The sequence below is a fragment of the Seriola dumerili genome, unplaced genomic scaffold, assembly GCF_002260705.1.
Source record: "Seriola dumerili isolate Sdu_G_001 unplaced genomic scaffold, Sdu_1.0 BDQW01001299.1, whole genome shotgun sequence".
In the NCBI taxonomy this organism is placed as follows: domain Eukaryota; kingdom Metazoa; phylum Chordata; class Actinopteri; order Carangiformes; family Carangidae; genus Seriola; species Seriola dumerili.
In genome coordinates this window covers 3,463,604-3,483,289 of record NW_019175554.1, presented here as the reverse complement: position 1 = coordinate 3,483,289, position 19,686 = coordinate 3,463,604, and the positions used below count along the sequence as shown (strand labels likewise).

The window sequence follows — 19,686 nt, the reverse complement described above, 5'->3', positions numbered from 1 at the left end:
TTAATATACAACTAGTCATCTAGAAACAGTTTCTAGTAATTATAGCAAAGAAGCATAAAATAAATAAATAAATAATACACCACCTTTGAACCTTCCCTCCATCACTACTGCCTCACACATCGTCCACACATAAAATATGCAATCAAACAAAGCAAATACAAGATCTACAGAAAACACAAATATGTCTGACTGATAAACCTTGAAACAAAAAGATAGAGAAAAATAAAATACTAAAATTAGTACAGTACAAATGCTTCTGACGTATATTATGTAACATGGAAAATAAAAAGATTTAATAGCAGTCTAGGTGTATTGACAAATAAAGCTAATGAGCACTTATCGCTGCGAGAGAGACGACCCAGGGAGAAAGAGACAGTGTGAGTGAGAGTCAGACAGACAGAAATAGTGAGCGAGTGATCAGGTGAGCTGTAAAACACAAAGGTAAAAGCAGAAGAGAAGTGAGATTAGAAGATGGTATTGTGGGAAAGATGATCCGAGAAGGAAAGATAATTTGAAAACTTATCTGTGCACAGAGGGTGAGAGAAAGTGAAGGAGAGGATTTGTCTTTGTTAAGACTTGGAGGATTAATAGAACGAACAAAGTGAGGTTACTGACTCAAATGAATGTGAGACTGAGACATCGCTAGACACACACAATAACACACACAGCCATTAGCTGAAAGAGAAATCGGGGAGAGAAGGGAGACGAGATAAGTCTGGAAATAAAACATACCAGATTTGGCTTGGGTTGCTCTAAAGCAGAGAGAGGGGGCAAACTGACATGTTACATGGGATAACAAAACAGAGGGAGGCTGGAGAAGGAATGGTGAGAGATGGACAGGGGTTGTAGAGCAAAGAGACAAGCAAAAGCAGAGTAAGAGCGAACAAGAAAAATACAGAGAGGATAAGGCGTGGAAGAGAAAAGAATTGATTTGTCACCCTGCGTTTATTTCCTGTGATCTGCAGGTCAGAGCACCAACAACGCAGCGCAGACTGAATTCAAAATGTAATGGTTTCTGTTTCAGAGGTTTGCCAAATACAGGTTTTGCATGTATCTGCTGATAAAGACTTCTGAATCATGAATGCATCGTTCCTCCAGAAGGTCAGAACCTATGTTCGCCAGATAGGTTCAAGTTCTCCGATTAACAGCTTCTAATATCAGCCTCTAACACATCAGGAAACAATGTGTTACTTTAAAAATAATTACACACTGCAGTCACACACATAACACCTGGCTGTCTCGCTCTGACAAAGACAGGCCTCCCACCTGCTCTTTGGTGTTTTGTCTTTAAGGACCATACCCACTGTTTTACTATTTCAGCCCATTCACAAAAAAAAGGTGTAAAAGTTGTATTATAGCTGATCATTTTAGAAAGCACACCAGTACATTTTTGAATTTTTTTCCTTTCTTTCATGCAGCCGGCATGAATGAATGAATGAATGAATTATTATTAATTAGTTTGTCTACATTAATGTTAAGATGGTCTCTGTTCAAAGACATATAATGGGACAAAGACCATCTTAATGGTACAAAAAAGGTTTTTGACTATAACCTATACACATTCAAGAACAGTGTTTTTCCAAATGTTCTTTGCTCAGAATGATTTGCTTTCCTGGATGTAAATTGAGGGATATGGAAAATTTTCGGTAAAGTGTCGAACCAAATGAGATCACAATCCTTCCCTTGACAATGGAACAAGAGAAATACTGAATCATTCTCAGGGCTGAAAGTAAAGCCTTACTGGTATCCTAAATGGTTTTGACTTAGTCTTGGTTTTCCAGCCTGTATTTTTAATTTTCTCACTACGAAATGAAAATGAGTGTGCAGATCTTATCATCTTTATGTTTTTAAACCTACAGTAGGGACTGGTTTGAAAACAGTCAAGGTAATTCTGATCCTGCAGAAGCAGCAGCAGACGACAACAGAAGTGTTTCCAGGGGACACTAAAAAGTGATGAGCCCTGCTGGGACGCACTTGCATGGATGTTTTATAATACATCTAAACCAATACATATAATCCTTGCGCACTTACTGTCCAATGCTTTTAACTTCAAAAGTCATAAAGCATTGACCAACAAGGGTGCCCAAACTGATTTGTCATCTATGCTACTTGCAGCACGTTTGTGTATTTGGTTGTGTTGTGAGTATTTGCAGCACATGTGTTTTCAAACTAATGGAAATGTTTTCTGAATTTACTTGTGTTTAGTCTATTTGCATGTGTTTTCTTAAGTTCTCAGAGCCACCGTAGTAATGCTATTCAGGCGTGAAAATGTAAAATTTACATGATCCTTCTCACATCTCCCAATTGATTATTCATCTTCTAGATCGATTTTGTGGCACGACCTGAAATCTAAAACATTCTCTTAAGATGAGGATTGTTTCAGATGTATAACTCCATCACCTACTCCACTCTGAACTGTTCAGTTTAAGCAAAGTGACATGGATGACTCTTTAGAGGCATTCTCCATTTTGCCTATGGAGTACATAATATATGCCTGTCTGCTGGGGATCAACCAAAAGAGTCTATAAATGCTTACTTGTAGGAGGCGTTGGCTCAATGACAGCCCACTGAACCTATTAAATCAACACCCAACACACAACACAGAGACCACATGAATCTTGAACAATCAGATCTGCATTTCGTTCTACTATGCTACTGTGAATATTTGGCTATAAATCATCTCAGCCATGCAGAGCACATGCAATACCTTAACACAGTCCATATAAAATTTTATTGTAGTCAATGCAGGCCCGCATATATTATGCATGTTTTTTTTTTCCTCCTGTAAACATATCCATATCCATATCCTGCTCACGTCTAATGAAGCACTGAGACAACCAGAAAACCAGACTGCTTTTGTAGTATTTGCATAAATTTGATGTAGCATCAAAGACCGTCAGTTGTGCCAGTAAAAGTAACTAGTGGAAAAAAGAAACAGTAAAAAACTGTAAATCTTTCCTTTATATCTAACCTGAGACATACAGACACACAGTCGCCAGACAATTCTGTTAAAGAGGAGATTATATGCATCCAAATCAGCATTTGTCCAGGTGAAGACAACATGTGTCAAAAAGTAGAAAATGAAACCTGGACAGAGGATTTTATCACAGCAAGAGGAAACAAATCAAACCACAGTAATACCTCACTTCAGGATGACGATCCGATTCATCAACTAAAAACATAGCATCATTAATTACTTTGCAACATGTGTACATTTCATCATCAGTCAGCTCATAAACTTAACTGACAGAAGACAAAACCAAAAATATGAATTGGCCAATTATTTTCAGTCATGAGAAATGGACTTATTATGATTTATTGTGTGTAACTGTGGTGACACACATGAGTCATGTTTTAAGAGCAGGACCGAGATCATAAGAGGAAGCCGGTACATTTTTCCCTCAATGAATTTTGAGACGGTCCTCCTTTAAAAAACGAGCCCATACGTCGTCTGTGCATGCGCCTTATTAGGACGCCGCAGTTACATTTTATTGTTAGGCAACCTCGCGCAGCGGTCATAATTATGGCTTTTTTGTCTTTTTTTCCTGTCTTTCTTATGTTTTCTCCTTGTGGATCTTCTTGCAGGTGTAAAAGTGCAGCTGTTGTGCTGTCATATGCTCTGATGAGGATTTAATGCTGAAATGTGTCAGCAGTTTTGTAAATAAAATTCCTCAAAATGATCAAAACATGAGTTGATTCTTCTTTTTTCTTTTTTTCTTTTTTTAAACCACACAGTACTGCCTTTTTTCTGAATTTGTTTTGGGGAAACAGACACATTAAATAGAGATAAATCAGCATAATAATACTCTTGTATCAGCACCCTGCTTTCCTAAAGCATTTGTATAAAACAAGCTGTGGAGTATACTTGTCGTAGGCTCCACAGATTAACATATACTGACATGAAAGGCAAATAAAGACCTGCTGCTGTACAGAGTGTCCTCGAATCACGACTGTTGATACGGCAATGGCCTGGGGGACATGCAGCAATTGGGTGTGGTGGTGAGGTGAGGTTCATCCATGCGTGTAAATACACCTATTTACACACCGTCAAATATACACACACCTGCACTCACACGCACACAGGCTGCAGTGGGGCACTGGTGCTGCATAATATCATCAGCCAGACTCGATAACATCCTCAAATCAGCTTTTTGAAGATATAAAGACAATGATGAAACATGTTGCAGAAATACTGAAGAAAGAAGAGGAAGAGGAGGAGGAGGAGGAGGAGGAGGAGTTGTTCTCTTTCCATTCAGTTAATTCTCACAAGAAAACACCTGAATTACTCAATATTTTTGCAATGATTATAAAGTAAAAGTTAATGCACATGTATCATACCATGGTGATGAACTTTACAATTTGTCCAAACAGAAGGAAACATATCTGCAGCTGTGAGTTGCCCCTCTCTGCCTGCTAGTGACTATCTCGTCCGAAACACAACACCAGTTACATAATTCATCCTTTAGAGGTTGTTGTAACCATGACTACTGAAATGTGTGCTCCCACTTAAGGTTGTACTCACTACCATCATGTATTTTACACAGGGTTGCAGTAACCATGGTAACAAGAGCCTTCAAAAGAGGGCAGTAAAATCCTGCCAGGGCCATATATTGAAAATAGCAAAAAGCCCACAGGGCAAAGGGACCAAACATTTAGAGAAGCCTTTGAAACACACTCTTTGACTTCCCTCATACCTACACTTCTGCAACCCCCTGACCTTGCGAAAACACCACAGCACACACCACTGGGTATGTGTGAGCTCATGCTGAAAATGGCTGATTCATAAATGCCAAAAAAATAAAAAATAAAAAAGAATAGAATCACCTACAGCCATGATACTCAAAACAAGAGGCAAAGACAGAAAGGAGCAACTATGGAGCTAGCTTCTTCCCCTGTTAATAAAACAGTCTGGATCATCAGACTAAAATAAGCTCTGATCTCACTCTGCACTTTGCTTTTTCGGTGGCAGGGAAATGCAAATGAACTATGAGCAAGTCTTAAAAACAAAACAAATGAGCACACACACACACACACACACACACACACACACACACACACACACACACACACGTAACCCTCCAGGAGGTTGAGGGCAATGTCCCTGGAGAATGACTTCGATCTGATGCAGTGAAACTCAAAGCACCGACTTTTGACCTCATGGCCTCAATCTGAGACTGAGTTGTGAGCTATCTTTTGTGTTACTGGACAAAGCAGGTCATTACATCCCAGGGGACAACGCAGAGACATCTTATCTCCTCCTATCACATGTGTACTGTCTGGTGGAGAGTCTGTTAAGCATTTAATAGACAACAAGAATTTAAATTAGCATGTTTTTGTTTTTACACACGTCGGAAGTAAATGTATTCTCTTTGTGCGACCGCATTGTCCTGCTGCATCCTTCCTCATAGCTTGGACATGGGAAACTAATGGGATTTCTGTTGAGCACCAACATGTAGCTGCCATCTGTTTGTTAAGAGATCTGTGTGCACACTTTATGGGGCAGACGTGGATTTTCTAAAAATAAACGACTCTGAGGGGTGAGAACTGATCAGAATAAAAACTGTATCAAACGCTCAGAAATAAAACATTCAGCAGAATCTGTCTCAAATGATATTTCCTCAATGATCCGTTCAAAGCACTTCATTACATAGATGCGCTCAGGAGTCCGTATGTTTCCCTTTAACTCATCTAAATAGAAGTTGTGTTTCAATCACATGTTAAAGGAACATAATTGCTTGACCTGTTTGCACTGTGCGATGAAACAACCCCATCTCTTAAAACAGCAAATACGTCTTGACCTGGATTACATGTTTTAGCAAAATGATGAGGAAACCTATAAGTAGTAACAAAATGTTTGCTGACAATGTGTTTCATTTGTTTTCCCATAACATCCAACTGAAGCATGATAAAACATTTCATGGCTACACTGAGGCACTCGGGGCAGCTGGTTGAGTTTAGGGAAAGATTGTGATCTAGGTTTAATAAAGAAAATCACCAGTGACTTTAAGCATGAGACATAATGTGTTTACTTGATTAACATTTAACCGAAACCTCAGTCTTTCCCTAACCCACAACCGATGTGCTTTTATTCGCTGAACCTAAGCACAAACAGGACTCCGATGCAAACCTCGGGGCTGTTTTCACTGAAATTTTAGCCCAGTGTGTAGTTACAGGCCAGTCTTAATCTTATCTAAAAACGGACTTGTTTTTATAATTTGTTGCTTGTTAACATTGTTGTGGAGCAAGTAATGAGAAGGGATAGAGGTGGCACTAAGCAGATAGAAATATACAGGAGTGACGACATTATCAGTGGTTTTAATTTCCCCCAAAGAAACTATCCTGAGCCTGACCGAAGAGTTAGCAAAAGTACTGAACCCTGCCAAATTAAGAAGCCACAGCAGATTTTATGATAATTGTTTTGTATTGTTACACTCACTTAATTCTTACACTAAAATGTTCTTGTAACATATGTTTAAGTCTGACAAAAGTCTTAATTTACCAAGTATTCCAAACACATTAGTCCTGCTTAAGGTAGTCGAGACCTTGACGATGTGCAACAGATGAATGTAGACGGTTATCTGAAATCTGACTATTAATATGATCTAAGTCACAACCAAAGTCTTTATGAAAACGGCCCAAAAAGGTAAAGCTGACTAAATAGCAGAAAATAAGTGCACCTCTAATAGAAAGTCAAGCACAGAGCTCATTTGAAAAAGCTATTTTTTGCCCTTTTTTCTCTGGAAGTTGTGCCAAAATAATTCAGTTAACCTGCCTTCAGATATGAGATAAGCTATAAAGTGACAAAGATTTATTGCATGCATTTTCATAGCTGGCTTCATGTGGGAAAAATATGAAATATTGACTTAATCATTTACAGTGCATTCAGATAGTGTTCAGAGCCCTTCGTATTTTCACATTTTGTTATGTTGCAGCCTTTTGCTAAAATAAATTAAAAAAATTTTTTCCCTCATCAATATACCCTAAATACTTCACAATGACAAGACAGTCAGAAATGACAACTGAGTTTTACTAACCCTAACCCTAATGCTTACACTTCAAATTTAGCTCAGGTGCCTCCCATTTCTCTTGATCATCTTTGAGATGTTTCTGCACCTTGATTGAAGCACACCTGTGGTCAATTAAGCTGATTGGACATTATTTGGTATTAGGCACACACCTGTTTATAAGGTCTCACAGCTGACGATGCATATCAGAGCAAAATCCAAGCCATGAGGAGGAAGGATCTGCCTTCAGAGCTCAGAGACAGGACTGTGTTTAGAGGCACAGATCTGGGGAAGGCTACAAAAAAAAAAAAAAAAGAGAGAGTCTGCTGCACTGAAGGTTTCCAATGGCACAGTGGCCTCCATAACTCTTGAATGGAAGAAGTTTTTAACAACCAGGACTCCACTTGGAACTGGCCACCCGGCCAAACTGAACAATCAGGGGAAAAGGGTCTTGGTAGCGGAGTTGACCAAGAACCTGATGGTCTCTCTGGATGAATTCCAGAGATCCTGTGTGGAGATGGGTCCAAATACTTATGTCAATGTGATATTTCAGTTTTTCCTTGTTAATAAATTTGCTAAAACTCAAATTCTGTTGGAAGGGGTCAGAACACTTTCTGAACACACTGTAGATGAATCAAACTTTATAAAATAAAAATAAAAATTTAATAACAGCGGAGATAGGTGAGTATAAAACTGTGGAACCTAAAATCTAACTTTTGGAGCCAACCCTAAATCTTGCAACTAGTACACTTTACTGTGAGACAGGGATGTTACAGAAAGCTGATGTGCGTGTGAGCAAATACACTGTATATCAGTGCATGAAAACTGTCCGCAGGGGAATCTATTTCCTTTTTCTGATGTTCAGCTATGAAGCTGATTTATCAGAGTCTGGCTGAGCTGACAGCCATCTCCACTAACAGAGGAGCGCCTCTGTGACATCATCCTGTCACATGCCAGTCAACACCCTCAGGAAAGGGTGGATTAAGTGAATAAGAGGACAGTGGAATGGAAAAGGAGAAAGGAAAGGAAACAAACTGATAACACAGTAATAACAGGGCAAAGACAGAAAAAAGGGTTTAATAGATGCAATTAAATAAAGCGTGGCGGAGAGATTGAGAGAAGGCAGAGGTGGAGAGGGAATGAAGGAGAGATGAGGAGACGTCTTATTGAAAAAGAAAATGAGGGCTACAGAGGGGAGAGAGGAAATTGATGAGGGGATGGGGAGAGGAATGGGAAGGAGAGGGTGAGGGAGGGAAAGTGGATGGACAGGTGAGAACATGAGGGATGAGGGTTACCAGCACGGCCGGGATAGGAAGTGTGTCCTCATAAACAGAATATTGTATCTGGGTCTTGCTGATCATACACTAGCCCTAGGAGACCATGAAACACAATATAGGTCCCATGTCCCATGATGGATGAGGCCCAGGCTCCAATGTCAGCCCACTCTGCGCTCCCAACCAGCAGGGACAAATCACTCAGCCACCGCCCCCCTCAGCACGCAGGCTAATACAACTAATGGAGCCATCTGCAATGTTTGACTTAGCTTGATGCTCTTTGAATAGACTTCTGGTTCCTAGTTGTTGAGGTTTATTCATGGGGAGTTGATGTTTTTGTAAATCACACTCCGTGCATAAAGAGGGAAGTATAATAACGTGTGGTGATGTCATATCCTTTCTGAAAATTAGTGATAAAAGTGGATAAAATTTGATAAATGACTTTGAGAACACTATTTTTTTTCCCTTCCACTACTCACTGTCACTTTCACTGTGACGTCCCCTTCACTTTCCTTTCATGGACTCTCTTAAATCAGCTCCCTACTCGTAGCCACAAGCAGCAACAAGGGAAATGGTGAATGAGCTCCAGACTTGGATCTGACAGGTTTTTTAAAAAGATGCCTCGTTTGTGCTGACCTACATCGCTTTTTCTCTCCAATCATCTTTCCTTCTGGGCTACTGCCGGCTCCAGAGGCTGCCATGGGGACCAGTGGACGGCCTGGAGAGTCATTAGGAGGCTTGACTCACTGTGATTGTTGGCTCAGGCTCACAATTGAAAGAGTCGGATATACCGGCTGATAAAAGATGGCAACAACCTCCTGCTTGATTAATACTGTACAGTGTGCCGTTGTGCAACTCAGCGAGTGCAGTTACATTCCCACTGCCAAGATTAGAACTTTGATTCCCACTGAGACCGTCCATGCCAACAATGTACACACCCACTGCTTGAACAACAGCACCCATCAAATGTTATGTACTGTTGGACAGTATAGTCTGAGTTTGTTTTACCTCATCTCTAAATGACAATCTAATAAAACCGTTTCCAGTTCAGATTTTAAGCAAATGTATCAACATCGTAAATAATATTCTTAATTTTTGACAACTTGTGGGCAGCAAAACAAGCTAGGAACACAACACTGACAGATTATCACCTTATAAAGTTAAGACGAATGTGTTAGCAAACAGTTACCTATCCTTCAGACACAGAGCATTCATTTGAAGTCATGTTTCTGACCACCCAACAAGTAAAATGTTCACTCTCCTATTGGTTCCATACATAATATCTGTCTCTTTCTAGCTAGCTACTAACAGTTTGGTGCTGAGCAGCATGCGCACATCAGAGCACTTTATCTCAAAACAGCTAAAATTACATAACTGAGAGAGCGAGACTGAATCAAAACAGTAAAGTTTGTGGGCTGTAAAAGCAAAACAACGATCTGCAAGGCGCTAAAATGTGCTACAAGTGATGCCTTTCACATTACACATAGTCATTTAGTTTGTCCTTTAATATACAATTATGGATGAACGCAGCTTTAAATAGCTACATTTTGATACAATGACCTTCATTAGGCATTTCTGTATATTCTGTTTATACTGTACAGACTGCAAATAAAACAGTAACCAGTCTTAAAGCCAAGCATCACATTTTCCAAAGAAACAGAAGAAACCTGGTAAAGGGTGGGAGAGGAGGAACACTGTAAACAGCTGTGCAGAGTCCTCCTCTTATTCATTGTGAGATTATGTTTGCAAGGTTTCTCTCTTTCCTTCCCACTGGAGCTTCCAGCTTCTCAAGCAAATACTTTTTGTGGTAACACTGGTGCATGTTGCTCATTTAAAGGTTGTTAATGGTCAACTGCACAGACAGCCCTTACTGTACAGACCAGGACTTGCAGCAGAGCTGAAATTATGTGGTTTAAAAGTATGCGATTCTGCACTGTGAAAGAAAAACAGGATTATGTACAATCAAATGTGTAGCACTATGTTGTGTTGGAAATATATTAGGTGATCCCCACTTAATTTGAATGTCCCATCACTGACAGTCTGTGTGGGCACAACACAGTCTTGGCTTGTATTGAATGCAAGCGGTCTTTGACACGCTCCATTTCAGACACCGTTGCACATTTTACAGCTTTTACAAACTCAACATTCAGAGTGCAGGGCCATTGAGCTCTTTTGGGTTTATTCATATTTATTTCCCTGTTGCGTCTCAGTGTGTGGTGAATCTCGAAGCTCATTAAGATGCAGCTCTGCCATGCAACAACAGCTTTCTGAGATGGTAATAACGCAAACAGCTTTAGAGCTTCCATTATGGTCATATGCAGGTGGGTGATTATACCCAGTCCACCACAGTGACCCAAACTGACTCACATAACAAAAAACAAGAAGAGATTAGAGGACCTTTCACTTAACACAGACAAAAAAGCACTGGTTTGTCTGTGGCTAACGCATCAGCTCGGAAGAAAATGTCTCCTTTGACAATAATATAATTAACTGTGATCACAGCATTAGTGTTTTAAGGGATTTGATCTCTAAGATGTAATAAATACAAGGCAGCTGCAGGATCCCAAATCACAGATTAATTTTAAACCTCTCACACAACACAACACAACACAACACACTGGTGATAACAAACTCATTTTGTTTAGAGGAGATTTTACTGTATCACCCTCACCTCAGTGCACATGAATTTAGCTGTGATAAAACAGGCTAAAACAGGCTGGGCAAGTATTTGGGGTTTGAAATGAGTGACGGGTGGTAAAAATAGATCGTCTCTCATGTTGCAAGCTTTGATGAGCAGTTCTCAGCATCTGAGTGCAAACCATGACAGTATCTACCTGTGTATCACCACTGATTCACAAATTGTATATTCGCATTCAGTATGAATCAAGTTAAACATCTCTTCATTTGTGTAATGACGGAGACAATTGCTCTGTTTTGTGAGATAATTATGATTCCTGACAACAGTTTACCCAGCAGCTGTGATGTAGATTAGTGACTACTGATCCAATCCTAAAAACACACTAAAGGTGCACCAATATTTTTATATCGCTGTTGATCCCATTCGTGCTAAAGAGCTTTTTAGCTTCTTTTAACTCCCTATTTTGGTTTTAGAACACAAATTTAGTGTTTTGGTTCAGTCTCACTGCTCTCATCAACCTTGTTTCCAGAAGCAGCAGGCAGCTGTTTTCAGGGGAAAAGTTCAAAGCTAACATACCTGCTCAGCACCAAACGCCAGAAAGACAAAGGCAGTAAGCTGGTGAACAGAGTGGAGAATCTGGCACACAAATATTTTTCTCAGGAGCAGGTGAAGACGAAAAGAGAGTTGAAAAAAAAATTGAGGGGATATTGGACTTAGGTTCATCAAACACAAACACGACTCCAAATAAATGCTCATGTTGCTCTGTGTCTGGTTGTTGTGTAAATAGGAAAATGTCTGCATCATGTTTGCCACAACGACATAAATGTTGTGCTTACCGCTTGTACGTTTTTAGAAAGCTTTAATTATAAATGTCTAAACATATAAAAGCTGTTGGATACGGACAGGGTGCCTCTCGGTCTGCTTGTTTACGATCCAAATTTAGAAGGATTGTCTGAACAAATATAGTTCTGACCTAATACACAGTGCACACTGGTTTTGCTTTTATCCTATCATTTCCCTTTTATCAGATCTGGTCTTTGTAGATATTTGTGCTCCGAGCTGTATTTGATTTCATTAATAAACCAAGAGAATCTCAAACCTCCATGGAAGTTTCTATTTTTATCTTGTAGCGTATTTCTCTAGAAAGCTGAGAGCAAAGGTTTCCCACTCTTTCTGTCTGTCTTTCACTGTCTGACAGTGTCTTGTCTTATCACATATATTCTTGGCGGGATCATCCTGTTCCAGCGTTCTGAGTCTGCTGGCCTCCATGAAAACAGCCAGGAGCAAGCCAGCAGACGGGCGCAAGGAGCTTACGGGGTAACTGCAGAGAGAGAGAGATGAGAGAGAGACGGACAGAGATGATGATGGAGAGCTGTTATTAGTTGTGGAAGGACACTAGACGACTTGGCCCACACGACCCCTCTGGGTAGAGGCTCACTGGCTGGCTGTGATTAGAGTTAGGTGCTTGACAGACCTCCGCTCAGAGAGAGAGGGAGAGCGGATGATGGGGGGACAAGCAAGGTAAGCTGGTCCTCATCCTCTGACTGACCCTTAGAAATTTTTAAATTGAATTTTGAAGGCATAAAAATTATCATAATTGTTTCAATAACATCAAAAAGAAGGCACGTTTATCATGTTCTTTTCTTCCAAGACAGACTGCTATTTTTCATCAACCGAAATTCACAGATGACCTAGTTAGAACAGCACACTTGGATGCACTGCAGAGAGGTTCTGAGAAAACTTCGTGCATTTTAAGAAATGTAATGGAATTCAAAAACAGCATTTCTGAAAAACAAAACAAGAAAAAAACAGAACACTCAACACAAATGCATGCAGGGTTATGTGGGACTACGCCCATGTTTGTTGCTCAGCCCAGCAGTGTCAAAACAGTAGGTTAAGCACTTTATCCCTCAAATAGTCTGACGTGATAACAGGGCAGCCTGTTTAGTCCTTTGTTCGCCAGATAAGAGACTGTGTTAGTCTCTGATAGCTGCTGTGAGATCACTGGTAGATGAGAGATTAGCATATTTTTAGAAGGGTGTTTCATGTGAGGAACCTTATTTCTAAATAATGAGGGTGCCCTTTTTTCTGTGCCTACAACTCAAAGATCAAACCAGCAGGAAAGAGCTGCAGACAAGCAGACTTACAAAGGTCAGGGTGGAGAGACAGAGGACATGAGAAATGGGAGAAAGGGACCCAAAATGTGAAGTTAAAGAAAAATGTGGTGATATGTGATATGAAAAAATTGAGAAAATATAAAGCTAACCAGAATAGCAAATGGAAAACAAACTAAAAGAAAAAGACTGAGTCCTTAGTTCAGTGCTGGAAGTCATAGAACGACATAATGGTTAGAGATAGAAGACCCAACTAATATAACAGTATCCAACAGGGCCATAGCCACCATTGAGAATACCAAGGTCATGTCCGCTGTATGGATGTGCGGGGGTTTGAACGGCCTGGGGAGCAATGTACACACTGTATAATTACACCATCAGTAGATTACATGTGACGGGTTTTAGTAGCGCAGAATATTTCCACCAAAATTATATTTCTGGCAGTGAAAAGAAGGGAAATCTGGACTCATGACATCAGTCCTCAGCTCAAATATCAAGCCATCTTGATATTAATGTGGCTAAAATATTTTACTGCATTTAAACTTCTTTGCCAGTGATTCATTCATCCTTTCGATTTTAAAAAAGTGGTATTAAAAGTGCAGTCAGTCCTGGTCTGTGTTGCTTCTCGTAACAATCCTATGAGTAGAATACACTGCAGATTAAGCAGCTGAGATTTATTCAGATTTTTGGGGGTAAAAATGACTTCACCATTTCAGAATATGACCTGTTGATCTTTAAGGTAATGCTACAGTGAAGACCACTGCATCAACACAACAGCGATAAACAGTCCTGACAAATAGCTACTTGTTTTATTTTTGTGCCTAACTAATCACATTCCTTACATTGTTCTTCTCTCTCTTTTTCTCTTTATTACCTCTTTTCTGGTGTGGTTTCATTTTCTTTGCTTGCTGGCGCTTCCTGTAGATCTGGGAGGTTGGCAAAGTCATCCTGTTCAGCCAGCCCGATTGCTAGAGACAGAACAACCATCTTCCCCTCACTGGACACACAGACAAACAAGACATCACAAGGCCACACAGGTATGTAGACAAAGTAGGCACAAGGAAACACACACAACACACAGACACACACAATCCAACATACACATTAAATACACAAACAGGCAGTGACAGAAACACAGAAGCACAGCAACACACAGACACAGACAGACACACCCACACACACACCCACACACACACACACACACACACATACACACACGCAATCCAACATACACATTAAATACACAAACAGGCAGTGACAGAAACACAGCAACACACGCACACATTCATTGCATGTACAAAGAGAGAGTGGGAGAGAGGTGGTAGACTGTTGTGAGGTCACTATTTCATTTTAACAAATGCTCAGTCCATACTTTACATTGCAGTGCATCTCAACCAGACCTGTGTGCTATGGAGTGAGTCAACAGACTTTATTAATCTAACATGTAAGTAACACTTTAGTATATGCATTTCATGCCGTTTTTTCTTATAGCCCAATTAATGCTAACATCATTGAACATTATCACATTCAAAACATGGAAAACATTGTAGATTATGGTTTGTTGCAATAAACCAACAAAATCCAGAGGTAACTTACAGTATATGGTTTTGCATTTCACTGCACAACACATCTTCATGCGAGATTTGCTTTTAGTCGCCCTTATTCAATATGTCATATGTGGACCGGCACCAATGGCACCAAAATGACCTCTAATGTGCATTTTTTGACATTTAAGAGAGTTAACATTAACATACAATGCATAATGTGGGGATGTTAAAGGCAACTAGTAACTAAGAGGGAGTGATCCAGGGTTAGTATTGTTTTATTCTCTGGCCGATAAAATTCATATCATCAGAAAACATAATCTGCCATTACCACCAAGAGCAATCTCCCTTATACAAATAATTAATGCACAACCCTCAACCATCTGGCAAATGTTTCTCATTTTATGTATTCGCAAATTAGACTACATTAGCAGTGAGTAAAAAGGAGAGCTGTTGTTGCTGAAAGAAAGTCTACAGATGTTTTGTTTACCATTCCCTTAACCAGTTATGCAAGATTGAGAGTATGCTACTAAATGACATCCAGACTTTGAATTACTAAAAAGCCCCTATTCTCACATTTTGGATAATGTGTGGTGTCTATCATTACTTAATGTGCTCTATGGTGTATCATTAGCCTGAGCAGTTTCTACTGTCGAAAGCGATGACTTTGGTGCCAGTTTACTTGTCACAAGGTGGGTTGATTCTTTCTTTACTTCTTTAACACGGACATGTTGTTGTATGGATCAGAGTAACCATGCACTTCTAATATCTATTGTTTTATAGCATAGGGTATCAATTAAAACACTTGGGACAATATACTGTATAATGATGCTTTTTGTTAAAATTCATTGTAAAAATATATGAGGTTATATAATGTATCAGTGAACAGTGTGAGTTCTTACAAGTACAGGGATATATTAAATTTCATATGAGGGTTTTTTAATCCACTGCAGCTATGGTAGTCATTAAATGTGTTCAAATAAAATAAGCATCATTAGTAGAAAGGTAGAGAATTATTGTTGCCTCCATGGCTTTATCATCATCTGTTTCATAGAAAAATAAATGTACAGGTATAGAAAAGCAAAAGCCTTAGAGAAGGGTTTGGATTGTTTCAGAGAGAAAAATAGAGGCAATTTAAATGACATGCAGAAAAAAAGAGAAAAACATAGAAGAAAAAGCAAAAGAAATCCATGAAAATTAAGGTGGCCTTAACAAAAACCTGCAACAAAGAAACATATCGTGTTGATTTTCAGCTGTTACTCTCCCTCTAAACATGCCTGAAGTCATTTAAATTACGTCTTACTAAAGTATGCTGCGCCGGGAATTCAGGCTGCCATGCAAACAGTGACCTTAATAAATGAACATTTGCCCACAACTAACCTTGTAATTCACAGTCACAAAACAACCCACGTGCAGGCACATATTGTACAAAATTCTTGCTTCTCATACTTCTCTGCCTCAACCAAGTTCTTTTCTTTTTTATACAGCCTCTAACATATCGTGCCGATCCAAGGACAACCTTTATGTATTTTCTTTACCATGGCAATTTCTTAAAGGGCAATTCCAACATGTTTTGCTCACTTGTGGCATCCCATAACATCACCTGACTGAGGATTTTAAGATATAAAGGGATTTAGCTTCATTTTACGTTTTTATTATGTGGATTAGTATCTGCTTTGCTTTGGTTTGAATGTCATCTTGAGCAGGTGACGAATGAAAGAAGGTGGGTCCTAGTGTAACCACAGCCAATGTTCATAAATTACAATATGAAGCTGCAATCAGACCTCCATTCAAAATGTAAAGGTTTAAATCTTGCAAAGATGATGACAGATGTGTAATTGTGCACATAGCCACGAGATATAAACACATTAAAAAGTTTATAAGGTGTCTTCATCCTTTTTTTGAATGTATGGTATTTTTGTATTTTATCTGTTTCTCCTCAGTTTTCCTCTGATCTTCCCCTCATCTCTCCATATCTCACATTTCTGATGTCTTTTCTCAGCCTGCATGCACTTTCTGTAGAGCATTAACAAGAGGTGTTTGCTGAAGCAATATCGAAAACAAGAGGAACACATTAGCACTTGAGAGACAGCAACCCACCGGGGATGTGTAAACAGCACCAACATGAGGCTCATCAATAAAGCGAATGGATTTGTATAGACGACCAAAAAAAGACACGCGCACTCAAACCGAAGGGCACTGAAATCATTAGCTCCTACACCAGCTCTATTGATCAGAAATATAAGCGGGGCGGCTCAGTCGCCACGTTGTGTGACAGGCGTGGACACACACGGAAGGTGAAACTGCCGCATTTGGTTGTTCATACCCCACTGATTGCAAACGCATAATATTCCCACTCCCCACAGTATTATCCCCTCCCCCCAGGGTCAACAACTGATGTGTTTGGTCCCAGTGAGATTCATGAGGACAGGGACAATGGGTGATACCACCTCCCTGTATATGTGCGCAGCCTTATTTGAATGATGATTCACATAGGCAGGGAGGTCACTGGCCTGGAGACACTGTTAATGGGAAGACACGCAAAAGGTACAGGAGCACACAGCTGTGTGTGTGGATGTGTGTGAGTGTTTATGTTCATGGTAAGGAGGGGAGGGGGTGTTTACGTGAGGCTGCTTTGTAGAGCACATCATCTGTAATCTATCATTCAAGTCAAGTGGAGGAGGAGAGCTCTCTGCGCTCTGCACCTCAAACAATCAGCTGCCCTTTTCAGTAGTGGATGGATCGGAAAACGTTGGTGTCGTATATAACTATAATGATCTTTGCTAACTGTAACTATACTATCAAGCGAGTAGTTAGAGCACTATTTGAGTATTTCCATTTTATGCTACATCATATTTCTACTCCCCTACATTCATTTCACAGTTTTACTTACCATTTACTTTATATATTAAATTTCTACGTACAAAGATAATTTACAATATCATAAAACATGATGCATTGTTATAGTTTAACTAACAAACAACATATAAAATAGTTAAAATTAGCTCTCACAGGGGCTATTGTTCTTTACAATGAGTACTGTTAATTTTGATACTTTAAGTACATTTTGCAGTTAATACCTCTGTACATTTATTTGAATATAGATTTTGTGTGCAGGACTTGAACTTTTAATGGTGTAAATTCTACTTTAAAAGAAAGTAAAGATTTAGAATATTTCTTCCAACACGGCCACAAACTACAGAACAGCCTCTAAAATGACATTCAAGCTGAATCAACACCTTTCTAAATCAGTTTCAGCAAACACTGAGTCAACTGAGGCAAGTGAATTATATCAAACTATCCTGAAAACCTAAAAATGAGGTCAGCAGTGCTACATACTGTATACTGTCAGGGTGTAATCCACACTGTCTCATTGATGATAAGAGCAGCAGACATTCCACAGCTTCATATTCAACAGTGTCCTCTGTCAAGAGCAGAAAACTTCATGAAACTTACAAGAACGACTTGACGTCCAGCCCTCTGTTGCGGATCTGCTCCATCATGTGATCCCAGCTGCCTGGATTTGACCTTGATCGACCTGCCCCTCCTCCTCTGTACCGGGAGGCTCCAGCCGGACTCCCCCGGACCCCCCGTGGGCCCCCGCGGTGGCCCCCGCCGCCTGGGCCTGTGTGCAGCTGGCCCAGGCTCTGTGAGGTGACTGGGGGGTCGTTGGGACCCGGAGGGGGCTGGTGAGTGAGGGGCTGTTGGAGGCTCTGCTGCCGGACCAGGGGCCTAGGGCGCGCCACAGCTGAAGATGGGATGTGCTCCAGGGTGGAAGCAGAGGAGAGGGAAGCGTCCCCGAAACTGAGCAGACACATTGGAGCACAGAGGAAAGAGATGGATACAACAAGGTAGACATTGGAGTTAGAGATGATATACATGATACAGGACCGGGCAGGATGTTTTGAAAGAATTTAGAAAGGTTGGTTGCACATAATCATGGTGATCTCAAAAGGAATGTGGAGAGGATAAAAATGGCAAAAACATATATAAATACAGCACAGATTGAAATGTGAGAACATAGTGTCCGCAGTGAATTTCCAAGGGAGAGAGGATCAAGAGAGAACAATCAACAAAGAAGGTCAGTGAAAGAGGGAGAAAGGAGGGAGAGAACAGAGTTGTCAAAAAGCTTTATATTACTGTTAAACATCTGCATGAAACCAACTGTATAGAATTTTGAGCTTATGCTGTTAGACAGTGGACGAGTGTGTGGCTGAGCAGGCATGCAATGTGTCAACATTCGATTATTCTTCTCCAGACTGGTGTCAAAACAGGCCTCTGCTTAAGTGTAATTAAATTAAAGCTGAAGTTTAAGTATCACTATCACTTAACTTGAGTCTGGTCTCCAGCTGCAGCGCTAAATTGTTTCTGTACGTTACCTCTCTCCCTAATTAGTCCTGACCTACTTCTACCTTTTTGCCTTGTTGCCTTTTCCCTGCACCAGTATTTCTCTAAGGTCCTGTCTGCTCCTCTCCCACTCTTCTCTTTACCTTTCTGCTTCTGAGCTCAACCGCTCTTCATCTCCTCTGTCTATTAATCTTTTCTTAGCCCTCAGCCCTCACATCAATCTATCTCCACGCCACCTCCAATCACTGTTCTTTAAGTCTGCTCTCTAATTACCGGTCTGCTACTCTTACAATCATGTAATAATGCTTCACCCCTTATCCTCCCCTCAATCACTGCCCTGCCTGATGACTGTAAGCTTGTGCTAAACAGCTCTGTCTGGAGCTAATGCTGCGAGGGAGGATTTACTGCCTGGACCTGAGTTGTGTTAGCGGCGCTCTTCAGTATTAACTCGGCTCTAACTCTGCTGGAGAGCCAGGAGACAGCCCCCCTGAGGAGCAGAGCAATGCTGGATCAAGTAAGTACAAGACAGATCTCAAATACATGCACTCATGCAGGCACGTTTTCTCTCATATACACACACACGCGCACTCACAAATAGCACGCCGTCTTTCCTGAGGATAGGCTTTGATGAGAATGTTTACTTATTTGTGCATAATATTTTAACTGACTAAATGTGAATTAATGTATTAAAGTTGTTTGCTGTATTTCTGTTGAGCGCAAGTGTTATAGACTTTCCAAGTGGGTGAAGGTATTTTGAGCATTTTC

General features: G+C 40.2%; 1 protein-coding gene across 1 annotated transcript in view; it reads right to left on the bottom strand.

Annotated features, from left to right (window-relative positions):
• LOC111238348 (synaptotagmin-7-like) overlaps positions 1–19,686 on the bottom strand; it is a 68,202-nt gene that overhangs the window by 9,626 nt on the left and 38,890 nt on the right. Inside the window, exon 5 of the mRNA XM_022767801.1 lies at positions 13,905–14,027. Coding sequence (XP_022623522.1) covers positions 13,905–14,027 — 123 coding nt within the window. The remainder of the gene's footprint in view (positions 1–13,904; positions 14,028–19,686) is intronic.